Below are 27,500 nucleotides of genomic sequence, written 5' to 3' on the forward strand. Positions count from 1 at the left end.
ACTTTAAACACTGAAAAGCGCTATATATATATGAATAGAAACAATTATGAAGTGAAACATAGTGTGTATGTGCGAGCGACGAATGTCACCAGTGGACTTGAATTGAAGTACACAAAGTGGGTGAATGAGGAATAAAAGTCCTAAAGAAAATTATTTTATTTGGGGAAAATGAATGTAAATGATCCTCACCTATAGAGGAACATTTTATATATATAACAGAGAGCGAAATAAATTGTGTTATTAGCCACACACCTTAATTTGTAAAGTAAGTGCTAGGCACATGGTGATCGAGATATTTAAGTGATTTAAATTAGTTTCTCTAACCAAGACCGAGGTGTATGAAGAGTGTATAACTGTAAACACATAATTGTTTGTTTATTTGTTTATTTGTCAAGAGGGGGACGCCCCTATAGTAAAATAAACATTTAAAAAAATAAAAATAATAATGAAAAAGGAAAGTCACCATTTCTGAAGCGGACCTGAGCAATAGTTTAATCAAATTAGACGAGAGAGATAAATAGGAAATTGACTAACGAAGCGAGCAGACTATATTAGTTCACGTCGAGTAACACAGACTCAGTAGTGACTTTATATGCCTGTATTAATAATTATTATTAAAAGATTGGGAGTTTTATTAACAACGATAGCAGTTTGGCACAAATGGGGAATTATTCACTGTGAAAATGCCACAGTTATAGGCTATTACGATACACAGTCGATATATGAGTTCGCTGACAGAATGATGGATCTTATGGGATGGATGCAAATAGATTCCCGATCAATGGGACTATTTCTTTGGTGTATCGGCCGAGCTTCATCATATCTTGACAGACGCAGTAGAATTAGAAATAATGCAAATTATTGATGAAAGATTTAGATTCAGATTATCTTGAGATTGAAATACAGAACATACAAATTAAAATAACATTTTTTTTGTGTGATTTACGCCTGAAGAGGAGAATGCACATTGCACAATAACCACAGACGCCCCGAAAAGATGGCGTCTTTCCCTCCTCTCCCCATTCACAAGTGTCCAGACAGCACTGTCCACTATTGTTCCGACGGCAAGAGCATTAAAGCTGCCGACTTTAATATCCCCTCTAAGGTTAATGTAGAGGTGGCTCTTATCCGTCGGCCCCCCCTGTATCGCCCTATCCTGGACCGTGAACCAAGTAGACCCTTCAGCCCCACCAATGGAAAATTACAGTATTTACATTACCTGCAAAACGGAAAAAGGTAACGGTGTTTTCCCTGCGTGGAAGCGTAGGGCAGTCGTAAGGGCTACTTCACTGCCCATGGCGGTGAGCATTTCCCGCTGCAAACCCGGATACACGGCCGGTTTCACTGTCGTAGGTACAGACACGTTTGGTCGAAATGGCCCTTATAGCGAGGTCATCTCGGTATTGATACCGGAGTAGGAGGAGAGGGTCCAGGATAGACATTGTAACAGTTATGTTTAAATTACAGTGATGGAACGAGCGGGAGATCAGAGACCCGTTTCTAGACCACTCGAAGATTAGAGATGACGCAACAGGCATCATTACATATCTACCGTTTGTCCTCATAAAGACTTGTCCAGTCAACCTTTTAGGACAAGACAGTGATGGAAAACTAGAAAATGAGTTTAGTGCCTGTGAAACGAGGTATGAGAACAATTGGCCCAAGGCAAGTAATAACAGACAAAGCGGAATACATGCCTCAACCTGACCCAACCAAAACTGCAGAGCAATTATTATGCTCAACAAGCCCAGAAGACTTACACATGACTTTACGCTATAAACGCACCCCAGGCCCTGACAAACCATGACGATAAAATAGATAGCCTGGGGCCACAACGCGTAACGTTTAGAGCGCTGTATGAAGATAGAGAGGAATTACGCAACCACTGTTAGATTTGATTTACTCTGACGATGACATGACTATGAAAGGAAAGATAAATGATGCTTTTGAAGCAACCAAACGCTGCCTCATTAGCTCATCAAGTCTTGGCATTTCCAGACTATGACAAAACCCTTATACAAATGGTAGACGGCAAAGGGGGATTTATGACATCAGTACTAACACATAAACATGGAACAAGACTACGCCCAGTCGGATTCTGCTCCAAAAGATTAGATCCAGTGTTTTTGGCACCGCCAACGTGCGTACAAGCTAAAGTATACGCGCTGCTGCTATAGCGGTCCAAAACCCAATCTCCAATGGAAAGAGTCCTATGACAGAATGCATAAGAGCGTGGAAGCATGTTGCTGAGAGGCATCATTGGCTTCCCCAAGGCAACGCAACGAGAGTGCCTTAATTGCTCTGACATGGACAAAATTAAGGCTCCAATGCTGGATATGACAAAAATTGACTCAGATAAAAGGGATATTTGACAAACTGAACAAAGTGAACAAAGTGAACAAAGTGTTTTATAAAGGCTGTGGGATCCAGTTTGTGTGATGCTAAATCCATTAGCCATTTAACATGGGCTACTTTAAATGCCCTGTTTAGCCATATTAAGTCAAGTCGATTTTATTTGTATAGCGCATTTACACGCGGCTGAGCCGCAACCAAAGAGCTTCACAAAAGTACAAGAAGCGATAAACGAATGATATACGCTATAAAGCATTTAAAAATAGAATGAAATCAAGTAGAAGAGTTAAAAGACATTGACTAACTACACGGCTAGTCAATTAATCAGTTATTATTATTAATAACAATATATATTATTATTAATATAATAATATTAATTAGGACAAGAGAAAAATGGTGAGGTGAGCGGCCTGGAATGGCGCGGTGTTTGTGGTTCTTGAAATAGCCCAATGGGCCAGGAGAGAAATGAAATAATCAACAAGAACCTGTGATGCATGCACATGAGGAGTTAGGTTCTAAAAAACAACTTGTTAAGAAAGAACACATATACGATAAGAGGCATAGCCGGTAAATGGCTGACACAGGCTCAGAGGAGAGCAGAAAAAGGAAACTATGAAAGCACCATTGCAGCGTCAGTCTCGGTCTCAGCTGACGAAGAGACAGGTGCGTCGGCCTCGGCCAACGCAACCAGAAGGCAGAGAGAAAGAGAGTTGAAAGATGAGCGAGACAACGAGGAGAAAAGAATAAAAGAGAAAAAGACCAGAGAAAAAGAAGAAAGAGAAAGAGCTCACATGGAAAGAGTGAGGAGAGAATTGGCTAAATTAAAGTTATCATGAGGTCCTTAGGACATTTATGATTATATTTGGACATGAGTGGGGGAGGCTGAAGGAAAATATGGCCCCCACATCTTAATACAGAAGAACGAAAGCGTTCCAAAACCAATACCACTAGATGTATTGCGAGAGATGCAAAACAACGCCTCAGAGAGAGAAAAGCAGAAGTGGTTGACCGATGGCACAGTAAAAATAGTGAAGGTCTATTTCAAATATAGTGACAGATTAGTAGCCTACTTTCCAACCATCCTTTATAACACGGGAGCTCAATTGATACACGGGCTTTTGCCGTGTATCAAACAGGTGGGAGGATGGAGGTAATAAACAATACTGTCATACATATAACTACATTAAATTTTCAAAAAAAGGGACACATTTTGACAGGAAGGACATGGGTGGAGTGCATAGAATCACACCCACAGCAAAAAAAAGACTGTCACCTTTTGGAATTGTAACAGGAAAACAATTCAGATTACCAATAGTAGAAGCAGGAGCAGAGAATACATTGGCAGATTGGATGAGCCGTTTATTCTGAACAAATAACCTGCCAAAGATCTCTACTCCTCTACAGGACACACTGGAGCGAGGCCATAAAGAGGAAGCACTGGCACAGCCCGCGCTGGGAGGGCCCATTCATCACAGCTGAACACACCGACGGCGATAAAGATCTCTGGAAGAAGCACGTGGATTCACCAGACACACTGTAAAAAAGTGATCCCTCTCCAAACTGATATTCCTTTCCAAACTGACAGCTAGTGGTGACGAAGTCCGGACTACAAAGGGTTCGTTTCTAGGAAAACTTAGTCTCAAAGCCGGTGAAGAAATCAACTGAGCCACTAAGCACTTAGATGTTTGGAAGAATAGCAGTTGGACTGTTTACAGTCACAATGACACTGATGGTCAGCAGGCTGACGAGTGACGATCCACTACCGAACAGAGACAAACGTAGGACATGCCGAAACGGCCCTTGGGGCCCGGACAAAGATGAGAACGCACAACCAAGATTTAGAAATAACTGGTACGCTTATGTGCATAAATTAGCAAAGAACTTTGGAAAAATGATTGCTCAATTGGCTGTGGTCAGGGTCCTGGCTTCAGAGACTGATCCGAGAAGGAATCATCTTCCTGTGTGTAATTGTCGTAATGAACATTTTTGCAGCCTGCTGCATTACGGCTAAGCTGGCTTCAAATGCATTTGTGCAATGTGTTATGTTGCAGCAAGAACATGTGTTCCCTGAAGAAGAAGATATATGCCCGACATGATTGTGGTAGTTTTTGTTATGGTCAGCTGGGAGAAAGTATGTACGTCTCAACATTTTCCTCCCCTCGGTGATCATGAGAAGGACAATCCTGCCAAACATGTAAAACCAAGACTTAAGGTTTTATATAACAATGTGATTAGAAAATGTGAATAAACAAGTTAACCAATAACCTGAATAAAGAGAAAAACGAAAGTACATGTGAAATATGAAAAATAGGAGGGAATGATAGAGTAAAAGACGTATTTTCATATCTGTTAATGTACTGCTTATGCTCATACTGCAATGTGACCTGTGCCTTATAGAACTGTACACCCTGTGATATTGCTGTACATGCTATCTGATGAGTTCAACAAGTTGTCAGACGGCCTCAGGCCACAAGGTTATTTATGAGCGTCTCTGTACAAACGAGAACCTCAAACTGTTAGTTTAGAGCGGCAGTTTGACAGGTCAAACACCCGCGGGGTATAAGCGTTCTAACTGTCAACTGATGTGTGAAAAGGCTATGTCATTCCTATAAGCAAAGGACTGGAAAAACCAGTTTCCGCATGTTGTGTGTAACCACTGAGGTCTCTCAATAAAAGCTCAGTGCTTTGAGCAAGAAAGGTAGAAGTGACTGGAGCCATTGCAGCGGTGCAAAGCTCAGGCACTCTCCTTGATTCAAGCAAGTAAACTTTGAAACTCGAGTCTCTGTTATCTGTGATTCACTCTGGTGGCTTGGTCTGTTGAAAAGAATCAGTGGGTGTCCATTCAGAACCCATCACAATGGTATGAAACTTCATTGGCTGACCAGTCTCCTAACTGGGCGTGGCTGTAGTGAGACCTCCGTGGCACAGATACAGGAAGTGACTGGAGGATGGAGTGTCTTGCTTTGATATCCCATCGTCTTTGGTCATTACCTCTCCACATAATGCCTTGCGAATACACCACTCACTCAATACCTCATAGCAAATGCAGACATAGCCTACTGGGAGAGCAAGTGATTGAGTTGGAGTGAGAAAGCAAGGAATAAAGCTAAACAAAACATAAAGTATTAAATGTAGACAAAAAAGTAATGGTGTATAAACTGTGAGATGGGAGCTTGAAAAAGTGAAAAGGATTTGGAAAAAGTAAGATTAAACTTAAAGCATGTGTAACAGATAAGCAAGGGCACTGTAGCCTACAATGCTGTATCTTAAAGCTAAACGTCTATATCTCCAATAAACTAAAAGTATCATTAAAATGTGGTAGGATATAGAATGCATTCCAATGTTACAGTATGTCACCCCTAATTAGAGAAATATGACATTTGATATCACTCACCTGCATGGGCTGGGCTATTGGGGATTATTATGTAAGCAAGTCATGTCCTTGTTGTTTGTTGTAATTCATTTCAAATTGAAGTGCTTGAATTCCACGCACGTCTGTCATTTGAATGTGATGCCCATTTTCTGTCAATCACTGCTAACACAAACAGACAGTTTCTGGATCTGAATTCTGTCAATTTAGTGAAATAATTGTATTTTCATTTAAAAATAATTGATGTGGCACAATGTTTTGGGTGAAACGGCAGAGCTGGAAAAACACATGTCCCAGGGTGCTTATCATGAAGGAACACTAAAAACAATCATCATCCAGATCAGTTTTATGCATGTAATTATTCTGGAATTTGGGGAATTCACAGCAGTCACTCACCATATTACGTAAGTTTAATTATGAATCTTTCTTCACCCTCTGAAACAGATACAGATGTAATTTCATCAGAAATCAGCGCAAGATTAGCTCTGAGGTAGGGGTTTATTGTCTTGATCAAAGTACATACAGTATAGCGTGTGTGTGTGTGTGTGTGTGTGTGTGTGTGTGTGTGTGTGTGTGTGTGTGTGTGTGTGTGTGTGTGTGTGTGTGTGAGTGTGTGTGTGTGTGTGTGTGTGTGTGTGTGTGTGTGTGTGTGTGTGTGTGTGTGCGTGCGTGTGTGCGTGCGTGCGTGCGTGCGTGTGTGTGTGCGTGCGTGCGTGCGTGTGCATGCACCTACGTGTTTTATGGATAATTTCCTTTTCTCCAAATCTAATGACTGCTGTCAAGTTCTCAGCTTTTACTCCTACAGTGTCTGAATGCAAACACATTTCATAGCTCAAGCCTGTTCAATCTCCACAGAATCACATTATGTACAGTGAGACAGGATTAGTTCATCTGCATCTGATTTTGTCTCTTCATATCCCCAACACCTCCTCCCACCTCCCACCTCCCACCTCCTCCTGTGAATTAAAGAGAATTTGCCTGCAGAATCCTGAATGATTTAAGGGGCAAAAACTGCACGTCTCATTGTGAAAGTGCAAGGGGAACTTTCCTGTCCGTAACTATCTTTATCTTTATATCATCTTTGCAAAAGAGTGAGTAGTTTTGAAGTTGACAACTATATTGAAATCATATTTGCTTAGAAAATAGTGTGTAGTTTTGAAGTTGAACTATATATCATCTTTGCTTAGAAAATAGTATGTAGTTTTGGGGGTGCAATCATTTGTATGAAAAATAAGGGGATTGCAACTGTGTAAAAATAACTCTATTCAATGCTACTATTATCAGAAGAAAGCTTGCAAATGCCATGGAACAGAAAATATGGAGTGGATTCACCTTCCCGTGCAGTGAAATGACCTTTACGTAACTGTTAACCAATGCAAATATCTTTCTGATGGTTGCCCTCCCAGCCCTTCCTTATGTGACACACATTACATATGAAACGTTACATCATGAGAGTCACATGACAGTCACATGACAGTCTTGGGGAAAACAAACGGTGGGAACAGATGCGTGCCCCAGTGTCATCAACACGACCCGGCCTACACAGCAAACCCCATGAGGCAGAACAGGATCAGCTGCTAGACCCCTGCTGCAACTCCACTCATTTGCCAGTCAGTGAAGAGGCTTAGATTATCACATGCAAACAAGTGTTGTTATTGTTGTTGTTGTTGTTGTTGTTAATGTGTCAGCCACGCATAAACATGCATAAACATAAACACAGCCACACACACTGTGCACCACGGGGGCCTGGACGGGAGCAGATTGCATGTGCAGAGAGTGTCAAACGGTCAGACTGTTGTACTCAGCATGGCGCTGATGTATATACTTCACAGGGTGTCGGAAAGTTCTGAGCCAAAACTAGATGTTTTTCTTTCTATTATTTATTTATTTATTTATTTGTTTGTTTGTTTGTTTATTTATTTATTGGAGAATGGACATTAGAATGTAATGCGTCATGGTTAATAATGCAAGCGTCCCATACAGGGACATTACTTTGAAATAAACAGGTCAGGAAAGCTTGGGAGAGGGGAGGAAAGGGCAGGAAAGTAATGAAATCCATAAAAAAGTCATGGTTTGAAGCTCAATCTCATTACTGTCCAATATGGCAGCGACCTCTCCCTGCTAAACTGCTGGCACAGCACTATTAGTTACGCGAAAAATAGAGGTGTGTGCGTGTGCGTGTGTGTGTGTGTGTGTGTGTGTGTGTGTGTGTGTACAACTAGTAAACCCATACATCAGGCCCAAAGATATTGGATGACAACCCCGCTCCCTGCCCCGCTCTCTCTCTCTCTCTCTGATCAGTCGGCCCCTCCCCCTCACCCCCCTGGAGGCGACAGACCCTGGATGCTGCTGTCTCGCTGGATGATTGTCTTTGCCTCGCCACCTGTCCAGTCCTCCGCTCCAAACAAACTCACCTTCACACACCCTCATGTGTCTCTCACACCCATGCTGCTCTGGACTGGTCTTTCGTTCTGCTCTATTACATTTGGGTTGGCTCGGTTTGGGTTGGCTCGACCCGGCTCGGCTTGCTTCTCCTCTTGCTCTCTCGTTTCTCTATCCTGTTCCGTTATTCTATTTCCTCTTCTGTTCCGTCCCAATTCAGTCATTCGTTAAAGCAATTATGCACTGGATTCCACCAACACACTTTCATTAGTGTGATAAGCTGTGATTCATCTCAGTGGGCGGGCGGGGGAAAAGGGCGACAGCCTGAATGCTAATTATGTGACACATCACCAAATGAGAGAGCGACAGGGAGTTGGCTGGACAGGAGCTCCTGTCACGCGTCAGCCTCATCTCCCATCACTTTGCTCTGGCTCCCTCAGAGACCGGAGGCCCGCCTCCTCGCTGTGGTGCCACAGGTCCGGATAACTGTTTACTCAGCTGGAGGCTGGAACCAGAACACGGGCTTGATGCCTGACACATGCAAATCCCCCTGAAACGATATTTAATTAAACAAGGCAGCACACAGGCAAATGAGTGCACCGCATGCACGGATGGGCCTACAATATACCCTGCCAAGAGAGTCTTGCCAACTTGCAAGGACAAAAGTACACATAGTAGCCTTCTAAAGTATAGAATAAAAAATAAAAGGATTATAAACTACTAGACCCAAGCATCATCTGAAACCTTAAACACTATCAGGTTTTTCGGTTTTTCGGAACCAGGCCAAAACCAAACACATCACACTGATTAGATTTAAGTAAGCTTCCATTTAATAATGAAGCCATCATGGTGTGTTCAGGAGCTCAGGGGACACGCAGCATCAGGTCACTCTTTGAATGACCGCATTGATGGCAACCATCTTCGCCTTTCAATCCAGTGAAGTCAACAGAGGGAGATCTGATCAACATACACACACACACACGCACACACACACACACACACACACACACACACACACGCACACACACACACACACACACACACACACACATACACATACAGACACACACGCACACACACACACACACACACCAATAACAAACAGTGCAAGTCTGAATCTGTCTCTGTTGCAGCAGATACAGTATGAGTTGATGCACAGCAGATAATCCCCAGGAATTAAGTAATCTGAGCGAATGTGCATTTGGATTAACGGTCTGCGTCATTCTAATCTGAGACACTTCTCAGGCTGGCTGACTCCATGAGGCCATGAAACAGCTTGAGCACATGTGGAGATGCGGGGGACCAGGATCTGCAACAGTGTTTTCGAGATAGTAGGGAGCAATGGGTGTTTGGACGAGGTTTGAGCTTCAAGTCTTCTTCTGGTCTTATTGGGCCTTTAGTCAGAATCCAGGGTCTGTTTCTACAGCTTCAGATCCAAAATATTTATATTAATATGTCTGTTTTTACCCACAGAAAGTTTGCTGACAATGCATGCTCTTTCTCAGCAGTCAGCAACACCTTGCTTCATTCATTCAGTTTAACACACTGGGGAGTTTTCTCTTGGCCATTAGCTGCTCAGCTACAATTCTAAGAGAAGAACAGGATGGACAAACCCGTCTTTATTTGTCATACAACAACTCACAACACACATGCGGCCAGCCACATGCCAAAAGGGGGTGTGACGATGGGTGTGTCCAAACACAGAAAAGTGACTTCCAAACGGAACTTCACATAACACCACAAAACTTTGATCGATAGATGTTGACTATAAACTTTGGGAATGAATGCATCTCACATGTGCATTTTCAAAATGATACATACTGAATGGGAGTTGCTGAATTATTCCCATCATGTTTTATACTGCGCAATGCGTTAACATCCAAATAGAGTCAGAGGTGAAGTTGCTACCAACCTTTGTGTTGTACTACAATGCTAAGCTCATACATATTTACCAAAAGGTTTTTATCAAAACATCCTGCACTGCCTCTGTGCGACTCGTCTTGTCTGTAGTTCCAACATGCACTGCCTCTGTGCGATTCGTCTTGTCTGTAGTTCCAACATGCACTGCCTCTGTGCGACTCGTCTTGTCTGTGGTTCCAACATGCACTGCCTCTGTGCGACTCGTCTTGTCTGTAGTTCCAACATGCACTGCCTCTGTGCGATTCGTCTTGTCTGTAGTTCCAACATGCACTGCCTCTGTGCGACTCGTCTTGTCTGTGGTTCCAACATGCACTGCCTCTGTGCGACTCGTCTTGTCTGTAGTTCCAACATGCACTGCCTCTGTGCGATTCATCTTGTCTGTGGTTCCAACATGCACTGCCTCTGTGCGACTCGTCTTGTCTGTAGTTCCAACATGCACTGCCTCTGTGCGATTCGTCTTGTCTGTAGTTCCAACATGCACTGCCTCTGTGCGATTCGTCTTGTCTGTGGTTCCAACATGCACTGCCTCTGTGCGATTCGTCTTGTCTGTAGTTCCAACATGCACTGCCTCTGTGCGACTCGTCTTGTCTGTGGTTCCAACATGCACTGACTGTGCGACTCGTCTTGTCTGTGTGGCAGCTGTGTTCAGGGTTAGGGTTAGGTTAGGGATGTGGTATCTGTGCTGTGGAGTCTGTAGGGACAGACTGGCAGACAGGGACAGGTAGCGTCTCTGTTCCATGTGAAATTCCATCAGACCACTGGTGCAAGTGACCTATTGCTGTAATTGCTCATAGAACACGCACGTATAACAGACACACACTTTACTGGATGCATGTGCATGCCAGGGCACATGCATTAACGCAAATGCCTTTATCTGTTACTTCTTGTGGTTGAGTGTGTTTGTTCCGTTGTTTATCCCACATTTATCTCTGGTTTTTCTCGTAGCCTTTGCTGGCCTGGAGCTATAAACTTAAATTCATTACATTCACAGGGACGCATAATATCATCCCTGTCCATTTGCTAATGACCCATTTGCCTGGTTAGAAATGAGATCTGCAGCCTATTTGTCATGTCTGCCTTCCCTTCAATGAGACACAGAGTGGAAGTGCCTCCCTTATTGTGCAGAAGGAGCATCCAGGAGTCACATATCATCAGTTTGTGATGTTCACTGCGTTCAATGAGCTATTTTGTGTTGTAATTCACTTTTTGTTACGGCCACTTTCCCTTAACCTGCCTCATCTACTTCTACTTCCTTTTAGTGATTTCCTACATTCCCCAGAATGCCTTTCAACAGCATTCTGAGAAGGGGCATGAACTTGTCAGTTTCAATCAAAGGTGGGTGTATACTGTATGCCATCCCTTCAGGACCTACACACTGCCAGGATGCTAAAGCGCTGTCTCGGGATAATCATGGCCGACCACATCCACCCACGTCATAAACCCTCCAGTCCCCAAACCCCCACCCACCCCCATGGCAGAAGACTGATGTCTGGCCGTACCAGAATGACTCAGGGACAGCTTCTACCCAACTGCCATCTGCCTCTTCAATGAGACCCAAGCCCTGACAAATCAGGACTTTGTGATTCACACCCCACCGCTGCCCCCTAAAACAAAAACACAAACAAACAAACAAACAAACAAACAAACAAACAAACAAACAAACAAACAATGAGTGGCTACGTCCATATATTTATATGGTCTATGAAGATACATTACAGTTGGCAGTGTTAAAGTGGAGGACAGGTTTTTCCACCTCTTTTTCTGCACTGTCTAAATAGTGAATAAAATGTGTCGTGCTTTCCAGTTCCACCTTGATTTTCCAAAATCAAAACGTCACACTTACGAGTACAAAACTGTCTCCTGGCAAGGAAGTAAAACTCATGGAATAACATTTAAGTTATCAGCTATCTTTAGACCTTTGCAAAATAGCACAATTTCTTCAGCTAACATTGTGGCTTTTGTGCAGCAGCCCCTGTTTCCCAGAGGCAAGGCAAGGCTATTTGTTGTAGCACATTTCAGAATCAGAATCACTTTTATTGCCACAATACGCAAGCAGCATAATGAAGAATTTATCTTAGTGTAGCATGCAGCGTAGCGGTCATACCAATATTTAGAGATAAAGAAATAGGAAAAATATCCAAAGACAATCACAACATTGCATACACAGAGGCAATTCAAAGTGCTTTACATAACATGGATCAAAAAGAAAAGAGCGTTATAGGGTCAAATACAAGATCCAAAAGGTCACACTGCAAAATTATTAGCATATTTTAATTTTGTGAGTGAGTGAAAGCCGCCATCTTCTCTCTGCTTGCCAGTTCTCATCCATTAAGCGCTGCGTGCCCTTCCTGCCTGCTGACATGTGACCCCTCTGCCCAGACAGACGTGCACACGGTTGAAGCTGTGGAGGCTGTCGCTGCTCCTTATCTCTGCTTACACCACATGAGTGGTCGCTTTCCCACCCAGCCTCTGCCCTCACATCCAGTTGATCTCCACAGCTGAAGATTCGACTTGAGGCTTCGTAATTGGTTTGGACTCTAACTTTCAGCAAATGAGCTGGGAAGAGCAACCCAAGCACACAGCAGAAGCACAATTTGAACCTTTCAGTCACCGCACAGAAAGAGAGGAAAAGACAGATACAATTTGGGGCAGAGAATCCCTCAAAAAGCTCCTCATCCAATGAACCCCCCACTCCCCCCATTTTCAGTGTTTGAAGCGCTCCTTCATCTCTCCTCCCCGGAGGTCCTCCCTGCTTTCACACATGAAGAGGTGGGTAGAGGAGAGATCCTCCCTGCTTTCACACATGGAGAGGTGGGGGGAGGAGAGATCCTCCCTGCTTTCACACATGAGAGGTGGGGGGAGGAGAGATCCTACCTGCTTTCACACATGGAGAGGTGGGGGGAGGAGAGATCCTCCCTGCTTTCACACATGAAGAGGTGGGTAGAGGAGAGATCCTCCCTGCTTTCACACATGGAGAGGTGGGGGGAGGAGAGATCCTCCCTGCTTTCACACATGAGAGGTGGGGGGAGGAGAGATCCTACCTGCTTTCACACATGAGAGGTGGGGGGAGGAGAGATCCTCCCTGCTTTCACACATGAGAGGTGGGGGGAGGAGAGATCCTCCCTGCTTTCACACATGGAGAGGTGGGGAGAGGAGAGATCCTCCCTGCTTTCACACATGGAGAGGTGGGGAGAGGAGAGATCCTCCCTGCTTTCCTACATGATGGAGAGGTGGGGAGAGGAGAGATCCTCCCTGCTTTCACACATGGAGAGGTGGGGGGAGGAGAGATCCTCCCTGCTTTCACACATGGAGAGGTGGGGGGAGGAGAGATCCTCCCTGCTTTCACACATGGAGAGGTGGGGGGAGGAGAGGTCCTACCTGCTTTCACACATGGAGAGGTGGGGAGAGGAGAGATCCTACCTGCTTTCACACATGGAGAGGTGGGGGGAGGAGAGATCCTCCCTGCTTTCACACATGGAGAGGTGGGGAGAGGAGAGATCCTCCCTGCTTTCACACATGAGAGGTGGGGGGAGGAGAGATCCTCCCTGCTTTCACACATGGAGAGGTGGGGAGAGGAGAGATCCTCCCTGCTTTCACACATGGAGAGGTGGGGGGAGGAGAGATCCTCCCTGCTTTCACACATGGAGAGGTGGGGAGAGGAGAGATCCTCCCTGCTTTCACACATGGAGAGGTGGGGGGAGGAGAGATCCTCCCTGCTTTCACACATGAAGAGGTGGGGAGAGGAGAGATCATCCCTGCTTTCACACATGGAGAGGTGGGGGGAGGAGAGATCCTCCCTGCTTTCACACATGGAGAGGTGGGGGGAGGAGAGATCCTCCCTGCTTTCACACATGAGAGGTGGGGGGAGGAGAGATCCTCCCTGCTTTCACACATGGAGAGGTGGGGGGGAGGAGAGATCCTCCCTGCTTTCACACATGAGAGGTGGGGAGAGGAGAGATCCTCCCTGCTTTCACACATGGAGAGGTGGGGGGAGGAGAGATCCTCCCTGCTTTCACACATGGAGAGGTGGGGGGAGGAGAGATCCTATCACCCCACCTCTCCATGTGTGAAAGCAGGGAAGAATTGTTTGGCAACACTGTTGTGTTAAATTGAAGTGGACAAGTTTGCCAGAAATACCCAGAGGATGCATAAAAGCTGAGAAGTGCTTTTGCCAAAAACGTCTCTTCTTATCTCTCTTCTAGCTATGTGGGTTTCACACATTAGCAAGTCTGGAGGCTGTACACGAAGAGAGGATCTCACATCAAAGACCATAATGTTTTTTTTATAAATAAATTAATATTATCAAATGTTTCCATTTCAGTCATACTGGTCAAGTACAGAGAAGAGTACACTATGTGAAAGGTGTCATTCTGACTATATATATATAGATACTATCTATATATCTAAAAAGTAGTTTGTTTTTTGAGACCAAAAGTCTTATGTTAGCTAAGGACATGAGACAAATATTTCAGAAGTTTCCACTTTCATACCAGCAGTCATTTTATAGCAGAAAACAACGGCTTTTTCAAATGGCCCATAGCTCATTCTGAAGTGAAGTTTCCCATATTTAATCCCTGAGGGTCCTTGTGTTTTGCAGCTGGCAGTCAAGGTTAAAAGCTCGCCCAGGAAAAAGTATGGAGCACTGTGCATACCAAAATCAATACAAAACACATACGAGAGACCTGTCCTGGAATTTTAACAGCTTCATGCATCAAAACAGTGCTCAGGGGGCAGCAAAACTAATAATCAATAGTAATTAATTACCTTTGGCATTCATCTTTAGAGTCCATATCAACATTTTCAATCATCAATAAGAACAGGATCGTTACCAGCGTGGATCAATTGCTGATCAGCAGAGTCATCATGAATGGCTACTTTTTCATTTCGTCTAACACAGAAGTTCTCAAGGACTTTCATGTTGCAGACGCCCAGAGAGACACACATTAGAAACACCTTAGAAACACACACACTCTTTTGATGAGATAGGTGCCAGAGTAGGTGTTGTTGCTTTAGTATCGGTCGTACAACTGCCAACACACCATACATGTATGGGGTAATAGTGACGAGAGTGAAACATGATTAGAAAAGCCATTCTTATACATTGTGTTATTGGGATAGGTCAAAGGTCACTAGCCTGATATCAGACTGGATGGTCAACTCGTTACACTCCATTTCCTTCAGAAGAGGTCAACTTGGTGGAGTGAGTGGACGGATTGAAAGGTCTGGACGCAGGCAAATAGGTCCCACTTTATGTGGATGGATAGTCTCATGCTGATACTCAAATTACTATTGACAATATTGCATAATTTGGACTGCACTTGCAATGTTGTGATTTTGTCTTTTAGATTATATTTTCCTTTTATCTCTGAATATTGATATGAGCGCTACGCTGCATACTCACAATAAGACAAATTCCTCCTATGTAATCTTGCACATTATTGTGGCAATAAAAGTGATTCTGATTCTGATCAAGTGACTATAAGGTGTCACTATATGATACAAAGTGTGAGAAGTCTATAGATGTGTGTGCAAGCAATGTGTTTGGGCTACGGCTCATCTTTGGATTGGGGTTAAAATTAGAAATAGGGTCAGGTTAGAGTCGAGTTAGAGTTATAGGCTAAGGTCAGGGTTAGGATTATGCATCTAATAGGCAAGTGACAGTGTGTTGAACATCTACTTTTTGTCACTTTTCTGATAGCTGAGTATGAACTTAGACCATCCACAAAGTGTTGTCTTAGTGAATTAAATTATAGTGAAGTTAAACTATTCCTCGTTCTGCTGGGGACCCCCTTGATCCCCCTCAAAGACCCGTGACAGTCCCAGCCGGGTCCACACTTTGGGAACCACTGCTGCTGGGATGATGAATCTCTCAAACCTGTTGCTCCTGCATGGTCTATATAGTCTATCCATTCATCTGAATTGGAACCTGATAAATGATGTGACGCCTGTAGTTTAGTTCACTGTTGCTCACCAACATTTCCTTCATTTGAACCACAACCTTCTCTCTCTCTCTCTCTCTCTCTCTCTCTCTCTCTCTCTCTCTCTCTCTCTCTCTCTCTCTCCCTCTCTCTCTCGTTTCTCCCCTCTCTATCACGCCCCACTTGACATGTGCGCATCCTGACAGGTGTTATCTGTCTCAGGGGAATAGACACATATTGCCCAGCCTCCCTCCCCTGACTCGCCCTTCCAACTCCAAGCCGGGATAAGAGCTTATTGATCTATCCATCAATGTGCCCACGGGCCACAATAAGACGCGGGTGACAGCCTCCACCCTGGAAGGGCGAGCTGTTAACACGACAACTTACGCCTATCAATCTGCTAAGAAATGTCAGAAAGTATAATGCTATTCTGTTCTATTGGTTCTGTTTTGATGCGTCGGTGACACTTTACAATAAGGGTAAATTAATTAAGGGTTGGTTAATGCTGCATGAACTAACCCTTAATTAACAGTTAACTAGCGTGTGTCTGGTAATCATTTACTATGGTGTTCATGTCAATTATTAGCCTATAAGGTATTGTGGTTGGGTTGAGGTATGAAGTCCCTGAGGTAAAGGGCACACTTTGCCAATTTTCAAACAGCTTTGCATCATTACAAAATCAGTACAGTGAGACCGTGACAGTTATTGAGAGTTGATTTGAGTTATGACATCACTGGTCCACAACTTAACTCAAATCAACTCTCAATAACTGACGAACTCAATGAATGTCTGCAAAACTGTTGACAGTTTTCGGATGTACTAGTGATTTTGTAATGATGCAAAGCTGGTTGAAAATCAGCGGAATGTTCCTTTAAGGTTAGAGCAAGCTTATGGTCAAGGCTGTTAATTAAGGGTTACTTAATGCCTAATTAATGTACCCTTACTGTAAAGTGTTACCCATGCGTTGTTGTTTCTTCTCTCTCTTTCGTCTCCCCTCTGCATCACAAAGTGCCTGAAGAGTTACAAGACAAGTGAGGAGGAGAGCGGGGCAGCGGGTGGATCATAAACGAGTGTTAACACGTCTTGTCTGGAGCCTGTTCTCTGCTGGTAATACTTGGAGGAGACACGGGGGTCAGGGGGCTTAATGAGAAGCTGGAATGGGAGCAGTTCAAGACGTGACACTTTCTCTCAGGGCCACAAGGACGCAGCAGAGGCCCTGGAGGAGCACGCTCACTGTCGCTGAGTGTCACTCCCTGACGCTGCTTCACTGGGCAGCATCAGATGGCTCTGCATGCCAGTGGAGTGCACTGTGTTTATAGAGATATTTGAAATGTACGTGTCATTTCAAAGTCCATCCTCTCTGCTACAGTATCATTTGATCACTCAACTCACTTGAAGCATGTGGCACTACCTAGCATAGCTTTGCAGTTACCGCTTTCCGCCAGTGCTGAAGACCCCAAAGCACGCCTAGTTCCGACGTCCCTGAGAAAGATGCAGGGTGCAGAAAGATGCAAAAAGAACTAGAAGTGCACTGTGCAGACCTCCGCCAAGGCCCACACCCCACCAGCCACTCTACCAACCCACGCCTCCCACCACCCACATCCCTCCAGCCACTCCCCCTACCCACCCCTGGAACCCCGACTCTCTACCACCTTCCCATCCCTAGCTACGGCGCCTTGTCCCTAGCACCGCCCCTTCCCATTGACCCGACCCAAATCAGATCTGCTCCAAAATGTAATGGGTTCTTCCTTGGCGCATGATACACCCTTCCACCAAGTTTCATGAAAATCGGCCCAGTAGTTTTGCCGTAAACCTGCTAACAAACAGACAAACGGACGGTCAAACGGCACCGAAAACACATTACCTCCTTGGCGGAGGTAATTATGATGCTAGCTCTTATAGTATTGGTTTTAGAGCCATCTAAGCAGCGTCATGCAGAGTAGGCCGCGGGTGGCCGATCCATGTCAAAATTCAAAGATGACAAAGACAACTGGTCATATGCTGAATGTGATTTATTTTTCCCATAATAGTTTTACCATTATTTGCTGCTGTCGGATTTGTTTAAGGTCAGTGGGATTTATCTGACTGATTGATATTAACATGTTTTTCGTCGTTGTTGTTGTTGTTTAATATTTATATTACAGTACATGAAAATAGAAATTAAGTGTTAAAGAGTCCTCATATTGTGGCTACTGGCTACAATACGGATCAGTCACTCAGTAAACCAGTCAGTGTCTATGTGGTATGTTGGTATTGTCTGTAGTTCTGTCTTGTTTGTAGTTTTGTCTTGTCTATAGTTCTGTCTTGTCTATAGTTTTGTTGTGTCTGTAGTTTTATCTTGTCTGTAGTTCTGTCTTGTCTGTAGTTTTGTCTTGCATGTATTTCTGTCTTGTCTGTAGTTCTGTCTTGTCTGTAGTTTGTCTTGCATGTATTTCTGTCTTGTCCGTAGTTTGTCTTGTCTGTAATGTTATCTTGTCTGTAGTTTTGTGTTTTTTATAGAGCAACTGCTGGAGGATTTCCTTCTCATTGCTCTTCTTTTTGTTTTTCCCTCAGAACGTTGTTACAGATCCAGTTCATCCCATCCTGAAACCAACAAACAAACAAACAAACAAACAATCAAACAAACAAACAAACAAACAAACAAACAAACAAACAAACAAACAAACAAACAAACAAATAAACAAACAAACAAACAGTTTTTGAGTAAACTGAGTAAACACTCCCTGCTTCTTAGAAAAGCGGCCACCTCCGTCTTGGAAAAATGAACCCAACGCAGAAGTGTCAAAAACTGCAGTTCCTCGAATGGCCACTTGAGGCTGGCTCCAAATCGAGTCATTCCCTCCATGTTAAAATGCCCAACTTTACAGCAGAATTAAACATGTTTACATGCTGGTTCAAAAAATAGTTTTGATTTCTATAGCTAATGACAACTGTACAGAGGGGTGCATTTTTTATGTAACTCTGTGGAGTGCGCAGGGATGAGGAGACAGATCGCTTGATCCACCGTGTACATGCTATGCAATTCTGTTACCATAGCCCCGGCTCACCAAACCAACCTGGAAACCCGTGTACCTCTTAACTCTCGCGAGCCCTGCTGACTCTAATCTCTTAAAGGGCCTGCAGCAATAAGGTGAATGTCTTTATCAATATCTCTGCTGTGGTACCGCCACAACTCACCCGTTTATACCTATCTATTGATGCAAAGTCCGATAGAAAATGACCCCACTTCTCACTTGATTTATGACCTCAGTAAACACTTTCCTATGAGTTTATGGTCTCAATCATTAGTTTCAATTACATTTTTCTGGCTGTGGAGTGCAGGGGAGAGGAGGCCGCCTCCCCCACAACGAATCACGATGCATTTAGTCGATCACGTGTCTTGAAAACGACATCTAACCCGTTCTACTCTGCCTCTGATTGGCCCTGATATCGCTCAATCATCACTCCGCTGTCCTGTGTGTTTGAGAGAGAGAGAGAGAGACAGAGACAGAGACAGAGACAGAGACAGAGACAGAGACAGAGACAGAGACAGAGACAGAGACAGAGACAGAGACAGAGACAGCGACAGACAGAGAGACACACACAGACAGAGACAGCGAGCCAATGTGGAGTTTTGCAGTCAAAATCCCATTGTGGCGGTGCGCCATAAATGTATCAATGAATGGGAAACACTGTGCTAGCTGCTTCTGGCTGCAAATTAACCAAGATGGCCACAGTGAAAATGTCAATCTCAAGGCTTCAAAACGGGAGTCCACAAACCAATGGGCTATGCCCATATCTTTATATCACCTGGACTCCTCCCTCCTTGACTCCTCCTACCTGGACTCCCTCCCCGGTGAGGGCGGAGCAGGCTTGGATTTGCCACGCCCGGTCTCGGTAGGTGTGCAGGTTCAGGCCCTCGGCAACGGTGCTTGCTGGCGTCGCTGTGGTGACATCCTGTTTGTTGGCGAAGACCAAAACCGGAACGCCTTGGAGATTTTCCGACTCTACCAACTCCGACAACTCCTGGAGAGAGAGACAGGGAGACAGAGAGAGAGAGAGAGACAGGAAGACAGAGCGAGAGACAGGAAGACAGACAGACAGGGAGACAGAGAAAGAGACAGGGAGACAGATATAGACAGGAAGACAGAGAGAGAGTGGGAAACAGAGAGACAGACAGACAGACAGACAGACAGACAGACAGACAGACAGACAGACAGACAGACAGACAGACAGACAGACAGACAGACAGAGAAAGAGAAGAGACAGCACCTGTGTTACTTGCTGCCTTTTAGACACAAAAATGGCTGCTCTGAAAAAGGCAGATTGTGATGTCTTATTCTCTGGCCTACCTACAGTAACTGTAGTATTAACCACCTGGACTGGACCTGCCCTGGAGTGGATCCGGACTTGATCAAAGTGTATTGAAGGCAAGAGTGGACACTGATGCTTTTTTTGACAACGCTGCTGCTGCCATTTTGGCCTGGGGAAAAAAGACTCCTTGGCCAATGGGACAACAGTGCAGAACCATTTCAGCCAATCAGAGGTGTCTCCTTTGCTGTGCGCTGGTGTTGCAATGGAACAATGTTCTTATCAATGTAAGTTGATCTCATTCCTGCTCTTAAGTCCTAAACTGAAAGCCCAGTTTGTGTCCAACAAAGGAAACTAAAGCAGCGCTCACCACTCCTGTCTCCTCAAAACGCTTCTTATCGGTGCTGTCTATCACATAGATCTGAAACACACAGACAGGAATAGATTCAGTCACATAGATCTGAAACACACAGACAGGAATAGATTCAGTCACATAGATCTGAAACACACAGACAGGAATAGATTCAGTCACATAGATCTGAAACACACAGACAGGAATAGATTCAGTCACATAGATCTGAAACACACAGACAGGAATAGATTCAGTCACATAGATCTGAAACACACAGACAGGAATAGATTCAGTCACATAGATCTGAAACACACAGACAGGAATAGATTCAGTCACATAGATCTGAAACATACAGACAGGAATAGATTCAGTCACATAGATCTGAAACACACAGACAGGAATAGATTCAGTCACATAGATCTGAAACACACAGACAGGAATAGATTCAGTCACATAGATCTGAAACACACAGACAGGAATAGATTCAGTCACATAGATCTGAAACACACAGACAGGAATAGATTCAGTCACATAGATCTGAAACATACAGACAGGAATAGATTCAGTCACATAGATCTGAAACACACAGACAGGAATAGATTCAGTCACATAGATCTGAAACACACAGACAGGAATAGATTCAGTCACATAGATCTGAAACACACAGACAGGAATAGATTCAGTCACATAGATCTGAAACATACAGACAGGAATAGATTCAGTCACATAGATCTGAAACACACAGACAGAAATAGATTCAGTCACATAGATCTGAAACACACAGACAGGAATAGATTCAGTCACATAGATCTGAAACATACAGACAGGAATAGATTCAGTCACATAGATCTGAAACACACAGACAGGAATAGATTCAGTCACATAGATCTGAAACACACAGACAGGAATAGATTCAGTCACATAGATCTGAAACACACAGACAGGAACAGATTCAGTCACATAGATCTGAAACATACAGACAGGAATAGATTCAGTCACATAGATCTGAAACACACAGACAGGAATAGATTCAGTCACATAGATCTGAAACACACAGACAGGAATAGATTCAGTCACATAGATCTGAAACATACAGACAGGAATAGATTCAGTCACATAGATCTGAAACACACAGACAGGAATAGATTCAGTCACATAGATCTGAAACACACAGACAGGAATAGATTCAGTCACATAGATCTGAAACACACAGATAGGAACAGATTCGGTCACATAGATCTGAAACACACAGACAGGAACAGATTCCATCACATAAACCTGAAACACACACGCGTGTTCAGAATGGTTCACTCATTCACTCACTCACTATTCCAGTATTCCGCAGGGACGATCAAATGAGTTTCGGACACTACACTAATTTCTTTTGTGAAGATCATTGCTTCACAAGATGCACCGGGTATTCATGTGACACAAGCAATCCGTGCCCAGTATCACATAAACAAACCGAGCTCTCCAGCAGATTGAAATGTCCTCAGGTAGTATTGATGTTGCATGTTTTGACAGCTAAATCCAACATTAATTGTTGAAATTCTAATTACGTGCATGTGTGGTTTTGTCAACTATGGTGCTGTCTCCTAAGTGATGGTCACTCGAGCAATTGTGATGTCATCAGTGATGCGAAGTTGAGCAATTGTGCACTGCGCATGCCAATAGAGCTGGCGAGGCCACGCAGCAGCTGAGCTGCGGGCGAGGCTACGCAGCAGCCGAGCCTAGGAATCGAGCGCGATAAATGTCAGACTAATCCCTTTGTTGTGTATTTAGTGGCATCATATTGCCTGGTAATTATAATATATATGATAACTGGATTACTACATTTTACTTTGCTTATAGGAGCCATATTGTGATATACATTAGTATGATTTAAAACTGTCAAAACTGACCCCTGGCTGTGACTATTCATGATATTGATCTCAACCGTATCGCCAAGCCCCAGTATACCCTGTCTGTTCTGCTCTCTCTCCTTTCACAGCAAATTCTGGGTTAGGGTCAGGGCAAATTCTTTTGAAATCAGAACAAACGGCTGTCTGTGTGCTGACCCACCAGCAGGTCGGTGTTCCCCAGGTATTTGTTCCAGAAGGTTCTGATGTTCCTCTGGCCTCCGATGTCCCAGACGTTCAGCTTCATGCCGTGAAACGTCATGCTCTTGATGTTGAAGCCCTGCAACAACAGCAGCAGCAATATGGGAACTATACCCTTTTACATTATTTCAACATACTGTATTGGACTTTCCGTATCAGGGTGGGGTTAGGAGTTCCCAACCTTTTTTGGCTTGTGACCCCACTTTGACGTCACAAAAATCTAGGGACCCCAGACATTCAAATGTTTTGCTGTTATACTACTCCATTAAACTGTAATCTCGAATTCTGACCCCCCCCCCCCCCCTTAGAATGATAATTTCAGATGCCCCAACAATGCCACTTCCATGTTTATAACGTCAACTTTGGGATAAACAACACAACCAAATCCACAAGGCTTTTATCGTGAAGTGCTTGTAGGAAGTGCAAACTGTAGTTTGCTGTTCACTGGCAAATTGCTCAAGATTAGAAAGATTCAATACAATCTGAAGCAGCAAGTTGGTTTTATAAGAGGATATACAGTACATTACAAAATATGCTTTTGTTGTCACAATTTCATCAGCTGTGTTTTGGCAGACTGTGTTTCTGTGGTCCAGGAGAGAAAGCTGCAGGCGTCCATTACTGCCGTGAGAGACTTTACCATGGAGTCTATGGAACACCTGGCGAATCCTATATACAGACTCAGAAGGGACGTGTGATGTCTCACCTGTGTAGGTGTGACGTGTGATGTCTCACCTGTAGGTGTTACAGTGTGACGTCTCACCTGTGTAGGTGTGACAGTGTGACGGTCTCACCTGTGTAGGTGTGACGTGTGATGTCTCACCTGTAGGTGTGACAGTGTGATGTCTCACCTGTGTAGGTGTGACAGTGTGATGTCTCACCTGTAGGTGTGACAGTGTGATGTCTCACCTGTGTAGGTGTGACAGTGTGATGTCTCACCTGTAGGTGTGACAGTGTGACGGTCTCACCTGTAGGTGTGACAGTGTGATGTCTCACCTGTGTAGGTGTGACAGTGTGATGTCTCACCTGTAGGTGTGACAGTGTGACGGTCTCACCTGTAGGTGTGACAGTGTGATGTCTCACCTGTGTAGGTGTGACAGTGTGATGTCTCACCTGTGTAGGTGTGACAGTGTGATGTCTCACCTGTGTAGGTGTGACAGTGTGATGTCTCACCTGTGTAGGTGTGACAGTGTGATGTCTCACCTGTGTAGGTGTGACAGTGTGACGGTCTCACCTGTGTAGGTGTGACGTGTGATGTCTCACCTGTAGGTGTGACAGTGTGATGTCTCACCTGTGTAGGTGTGACAGTGTGATGTCTCACCTGTGTAGGTGTGACAGTGTGATGTCTCACCTGTAGGTGTGACAGTGTGATGTCTCACCTGTAGGTGTGACTGTGTGATGTCTCACCTGTGTAGGTGTGACAGTGTGATGTCTCACCTGTAGGTGTGACAGTGTGACGGTCTCACCTGTAGGTGTGACAGTGTGATGTCTCACCTGTGTAGGTGTGACAGTGTGATGTCTCACCTGTGTAGGTGTGACAGTGTGATGTCTCACCTGTAGGTGTGACAGTGTGATGTCTCACCTGTGTAGGTGTGACAGTGTGATGTCTCACCTGTAGGTGTGACAGTGTGACGGTCTCACCTGTAGGTGTGACAGTGTGATGTCTCACCTGTGTAGGTGTGACAGTGTGATGTCTCACCTGTAGGTGTGACAGTGTGATGTCTCACCTGTAGGTGTGACAGTGTGACGGTCTCACCTGTAGGTGTGACAGTGTGATGTCTCACCTGTAGGTGTGACAGTGTGATGTCTCACCTGTGTAGGTGTGACAGTGTGATGTCTCACCTGTGTAGGTGTGACAGTGTGACGGTCTCACCTGTAGGTGTGACAGTGTGATGTCTCACCTGTAGGTGTGACACTGTGATGTCTCACCTGTGTAGGTGTGACAGTGTGATGTCTCACCTGTAGGTGTGACAGTGTGATGTCTCACCTGTGTAGGTGTGACAGTGTGATGTCTCACCTGTAGGTGTGACAGTGTGATGTCTCACCTGTGTAGGTGTGACAGTGTGATGTCTCACCTGTAGGTGTGACAGTGTGACGGTCTCACCTGTAGGTGTGACAGTGTGATGTCTCACCTGTAGGTGTGACAGTGTGATGTCTCACCTGTAGGTGTGACAGTGTGACGGTCTCACCTGTAGGTGTGACAGTGTGATGTCTCACCTGTAGGTGTGACAGTGTGATGTCTCACCTGTGTAGGTGTGACAGTGTGATGTCTCACCTGTAGGTGTGACAGTGTGATGTCTCACCTGTGTAGGTGTGACAGTGTGATGTCTCACCTGTAGGTGTGACAGTGTGACGGTCTCACCTGTAGGTGTGACAGTGTGATGTCTCACCTGTAGGTGTGACAGTGTGATGTCTCACCTGTGTAGGTGTGACAGTGTGATGTCTCACCTGTAGGTGTGACAGTGTGACGGTCTCACCTGTAGGTGTGACAGTGTGATGTCTCACCTGTAGGTGTGACGTGTGATGTCTCACCTGTGTAGGTGTGACAGTGTGATGTCTCACCTGTGTAGGTGTGACAGTGTGATGTCTCACCTGTAGGTGTTACAGTAAGACGTCTCACCTGTGTAGGTGTGACAGTGTCAACTTCCTCAGAGGCTAGCTGTTTCAGCAGCGTTGTCTTCCCAGCATTGTCCAATCCCAGCAGAAGTATCCTAAGCTCCGCCCCCTTTCCAGCTTTAAGCTTTTGGACCACTGACAACAAACCCTGAGGGACAGCAAGTCATCATCATCAGTATTATCTATCTACTATCTACTGCTACTGTAGTACATTCCTTTTAGAAGTTCATTTGAGTGGTTGGACTGCTCTCTAGTGGACAGAACAGTACATAACACAACATGCTGATAGATATTAGGCTTATGCTAATATCAGGTACAGAGAAAAAATCATTAAAAATCTAATACAAATTGAATATTAAAATCGAATTGGATTATAGAGGAAGATTAACAGCCATATAATGTACAGTGTAGAGCAGTGTTTCCTAAACTATGGGTCAGACTCGGGACCCAATTTGTGTCGTGGACCCGTGGGGGGTGGGTCGCCAACTGGTCATCATGGCAACTCATTACCGTATGTTTTTTGTGAGTTTGGGTGCCAGGGAGACACAACATGTATCTTTTGGGTCCCAAGATGAAAAAGTTTGAGAACAGAGTTACTGAGAGCATTTTTGTAACCTTTTGTCCGTCTCCCATGGCTGCAGTTCAGAGGGCTGAGGGAATCATTCTATCACTTCCTGTGGTCGACGAGGACTTCCTGTTGATGACGAAGACTTCCTGTGGACGACGAGGACTTCCTGTGGACCACACGCATACCGGGGAGTCAGCTGGACTGGACTCTACTCTACTATATTCTACTCTATTCTGTATATATTGTACAGTTGTAATGAGGATGTTCTGCAGTGTATTTGGTCATTTCTAATATATTTCATAGGAGTCCTACTTTTGTGCTCAGTTTAAAAAAAAAGTTGTTGCTAAAATGGAACCATGATGTATGACTCAATGGAACGGTATTAGTGATACGTCATGTCAATTCCATTCTGACTGAGGACAAGCCTGGACGAGCTGGCATGATAACTAGCTATAGCTAAGCTGCCTAGCTGTTAGCTCCATTAGCTAAGCCCACTGCCTGCTGCTGTAACCACTTCGCCGGGCTAAAACCCACTCAGTGTCCAAAGGTTTTGCCTGGTAATCGGTTTGAGTCACACTGTTTCCAATAAGCCCATGAAAATCCATTGATAATAAAGCAACAATGTGTCTTGCAGCTAAGATAACATTAGAGGGAATACTGTTTCAGAGGTAACTTCCGCTGTAGCGCAGACAAAGAGTATTGAATGCAAGAGACAAAGCTCTTGTGCTGCCGCCATATGTTGCAGTGGAACAACCTATTAGCCTTTGGTTCTTTGGCGCCGAATCAAATGAACCTGTGGACCTGAAATGGGAGCTGAACATCAAAGCTCTCGCCAAGAAGGCACGGCAGAGGATGTACTTTCTTCGGCGGCTAAGGAAGTTCAAGGTGCCAAAGACAGCAATGACACTCTTGTACACCTCCACCCTCGAGTCCATCCTCACCTCCTCCATCACTGTCTGGTACGCTGCTGCTGCTGCCCGCAAGGACATCTCCAGACTGCAGCACATCATCCGCCGCACTGAAAAGGTGGTCGGGTGTAGCCTGCCATCCATTCAGGACCTACACACTGCCAGGATGCTAAAGCGGTCTCAGAAAATCATGGCCGACCCCTCCCACCCAGGACATGAACTCTTCAGGGTCCTCCCCCTTAGCAGAAATACTGATGTCTGGCAATACCAGAACCTCTCATCACAGGGACAGCTTCTACCCAAGTGCCAGCCAGTGCCACCTCTTCAACAAGACCCAAAAGCCTCCACAAATCAGGACTTTATCACACATACACACACACACACACACACACACACACACACACACCCCTGATACCCCCTGAGCACAACCGGCTCTGTAACGGGTTAGGGTCCCCCCCCCCCCCCCCCCCCCACTGACATTATCTTACCACCCCCGTGGTGGTAGGGGAGTGCTTTTACCTCTACACTACCCAGATCCACCTGGTTGGACCACTTTTCTAACCATCATGCAATGGACCGAGCAAGTCGCTGGTCAAAACTTACCCATCTCAAACGAGCCTACTGTCACTGGGCTGAAGCAGACTGACAGAGGCACGGTGCCGGGGCAGGGCTATTACACGCTCTGGCGTGATAACGGTAGGTTTTATTTATTTTATTTGGTACGCCTG

At 44.7% G+C, this 27,500-nt stretch overlaps 2 protein-coding genes across 2 annotated transcripts in view; one reads left to right on the forward strand and one right to left on the reverse strand.

The window, feature by feature from the left end:
- The window catches only part of LOC310790093 (neuronal acetylcholine receptor subunit alpha-7-like), a gene marked incomplete at both ends in the record, with an annotated part of 76,876 nt that extends 68,237 nt beyond the window's left edge, over positions 1-8,639 (forward strand). Inside the window, one exon of the mRNA XM_083651785.1 lies at positions 8,545-8,639. Within this exon, the coding sequence (XP_083507911.1) occupies positions 8,545-8,639 (95 nt within the window). The remainder of the gene's footprint in view (positions 1-8,544) is intronic.
- Positions 8,640-18,465: 9,826 nt separating this feature from the next.
- On the reverse strand, positions 18,466-26,814 carry LOC310790095 (ADP-ribosylation factor-like protein 3; the record flags this gene model as incomplete). Its single annotated transcript, XM_083651788.1, has 6 exons — positions 18,466-18,525; positions 19,762-19,947; positions 20,603-20,653; positions 22,646-22,762; positions 25,301-25,444; positions 26,698-26,814. 6 exons carry the CDS (start codon positions 26,812-26,814, stop codon positions 18,466-18,468), a joined length of 675 nt encoding a protein of 224 aa, XP_083507914.1.
- Between the last annotated feature and the right edge of the window lie 686 nt (positions 26,815-27,500).

The sequence above is a fragment of the Poromitra crassiceps genome (assembly GCF_964638095.1).
Source record: "Poromitra crassiceps genome assembly, chromosome: 15".
Lineage (NCBI taxonomy): Eukaryota > Metazoa > Chordata > Actinopteri > Beryciformes > Melamphaidae > Poromitra > Poromitra crassiceps.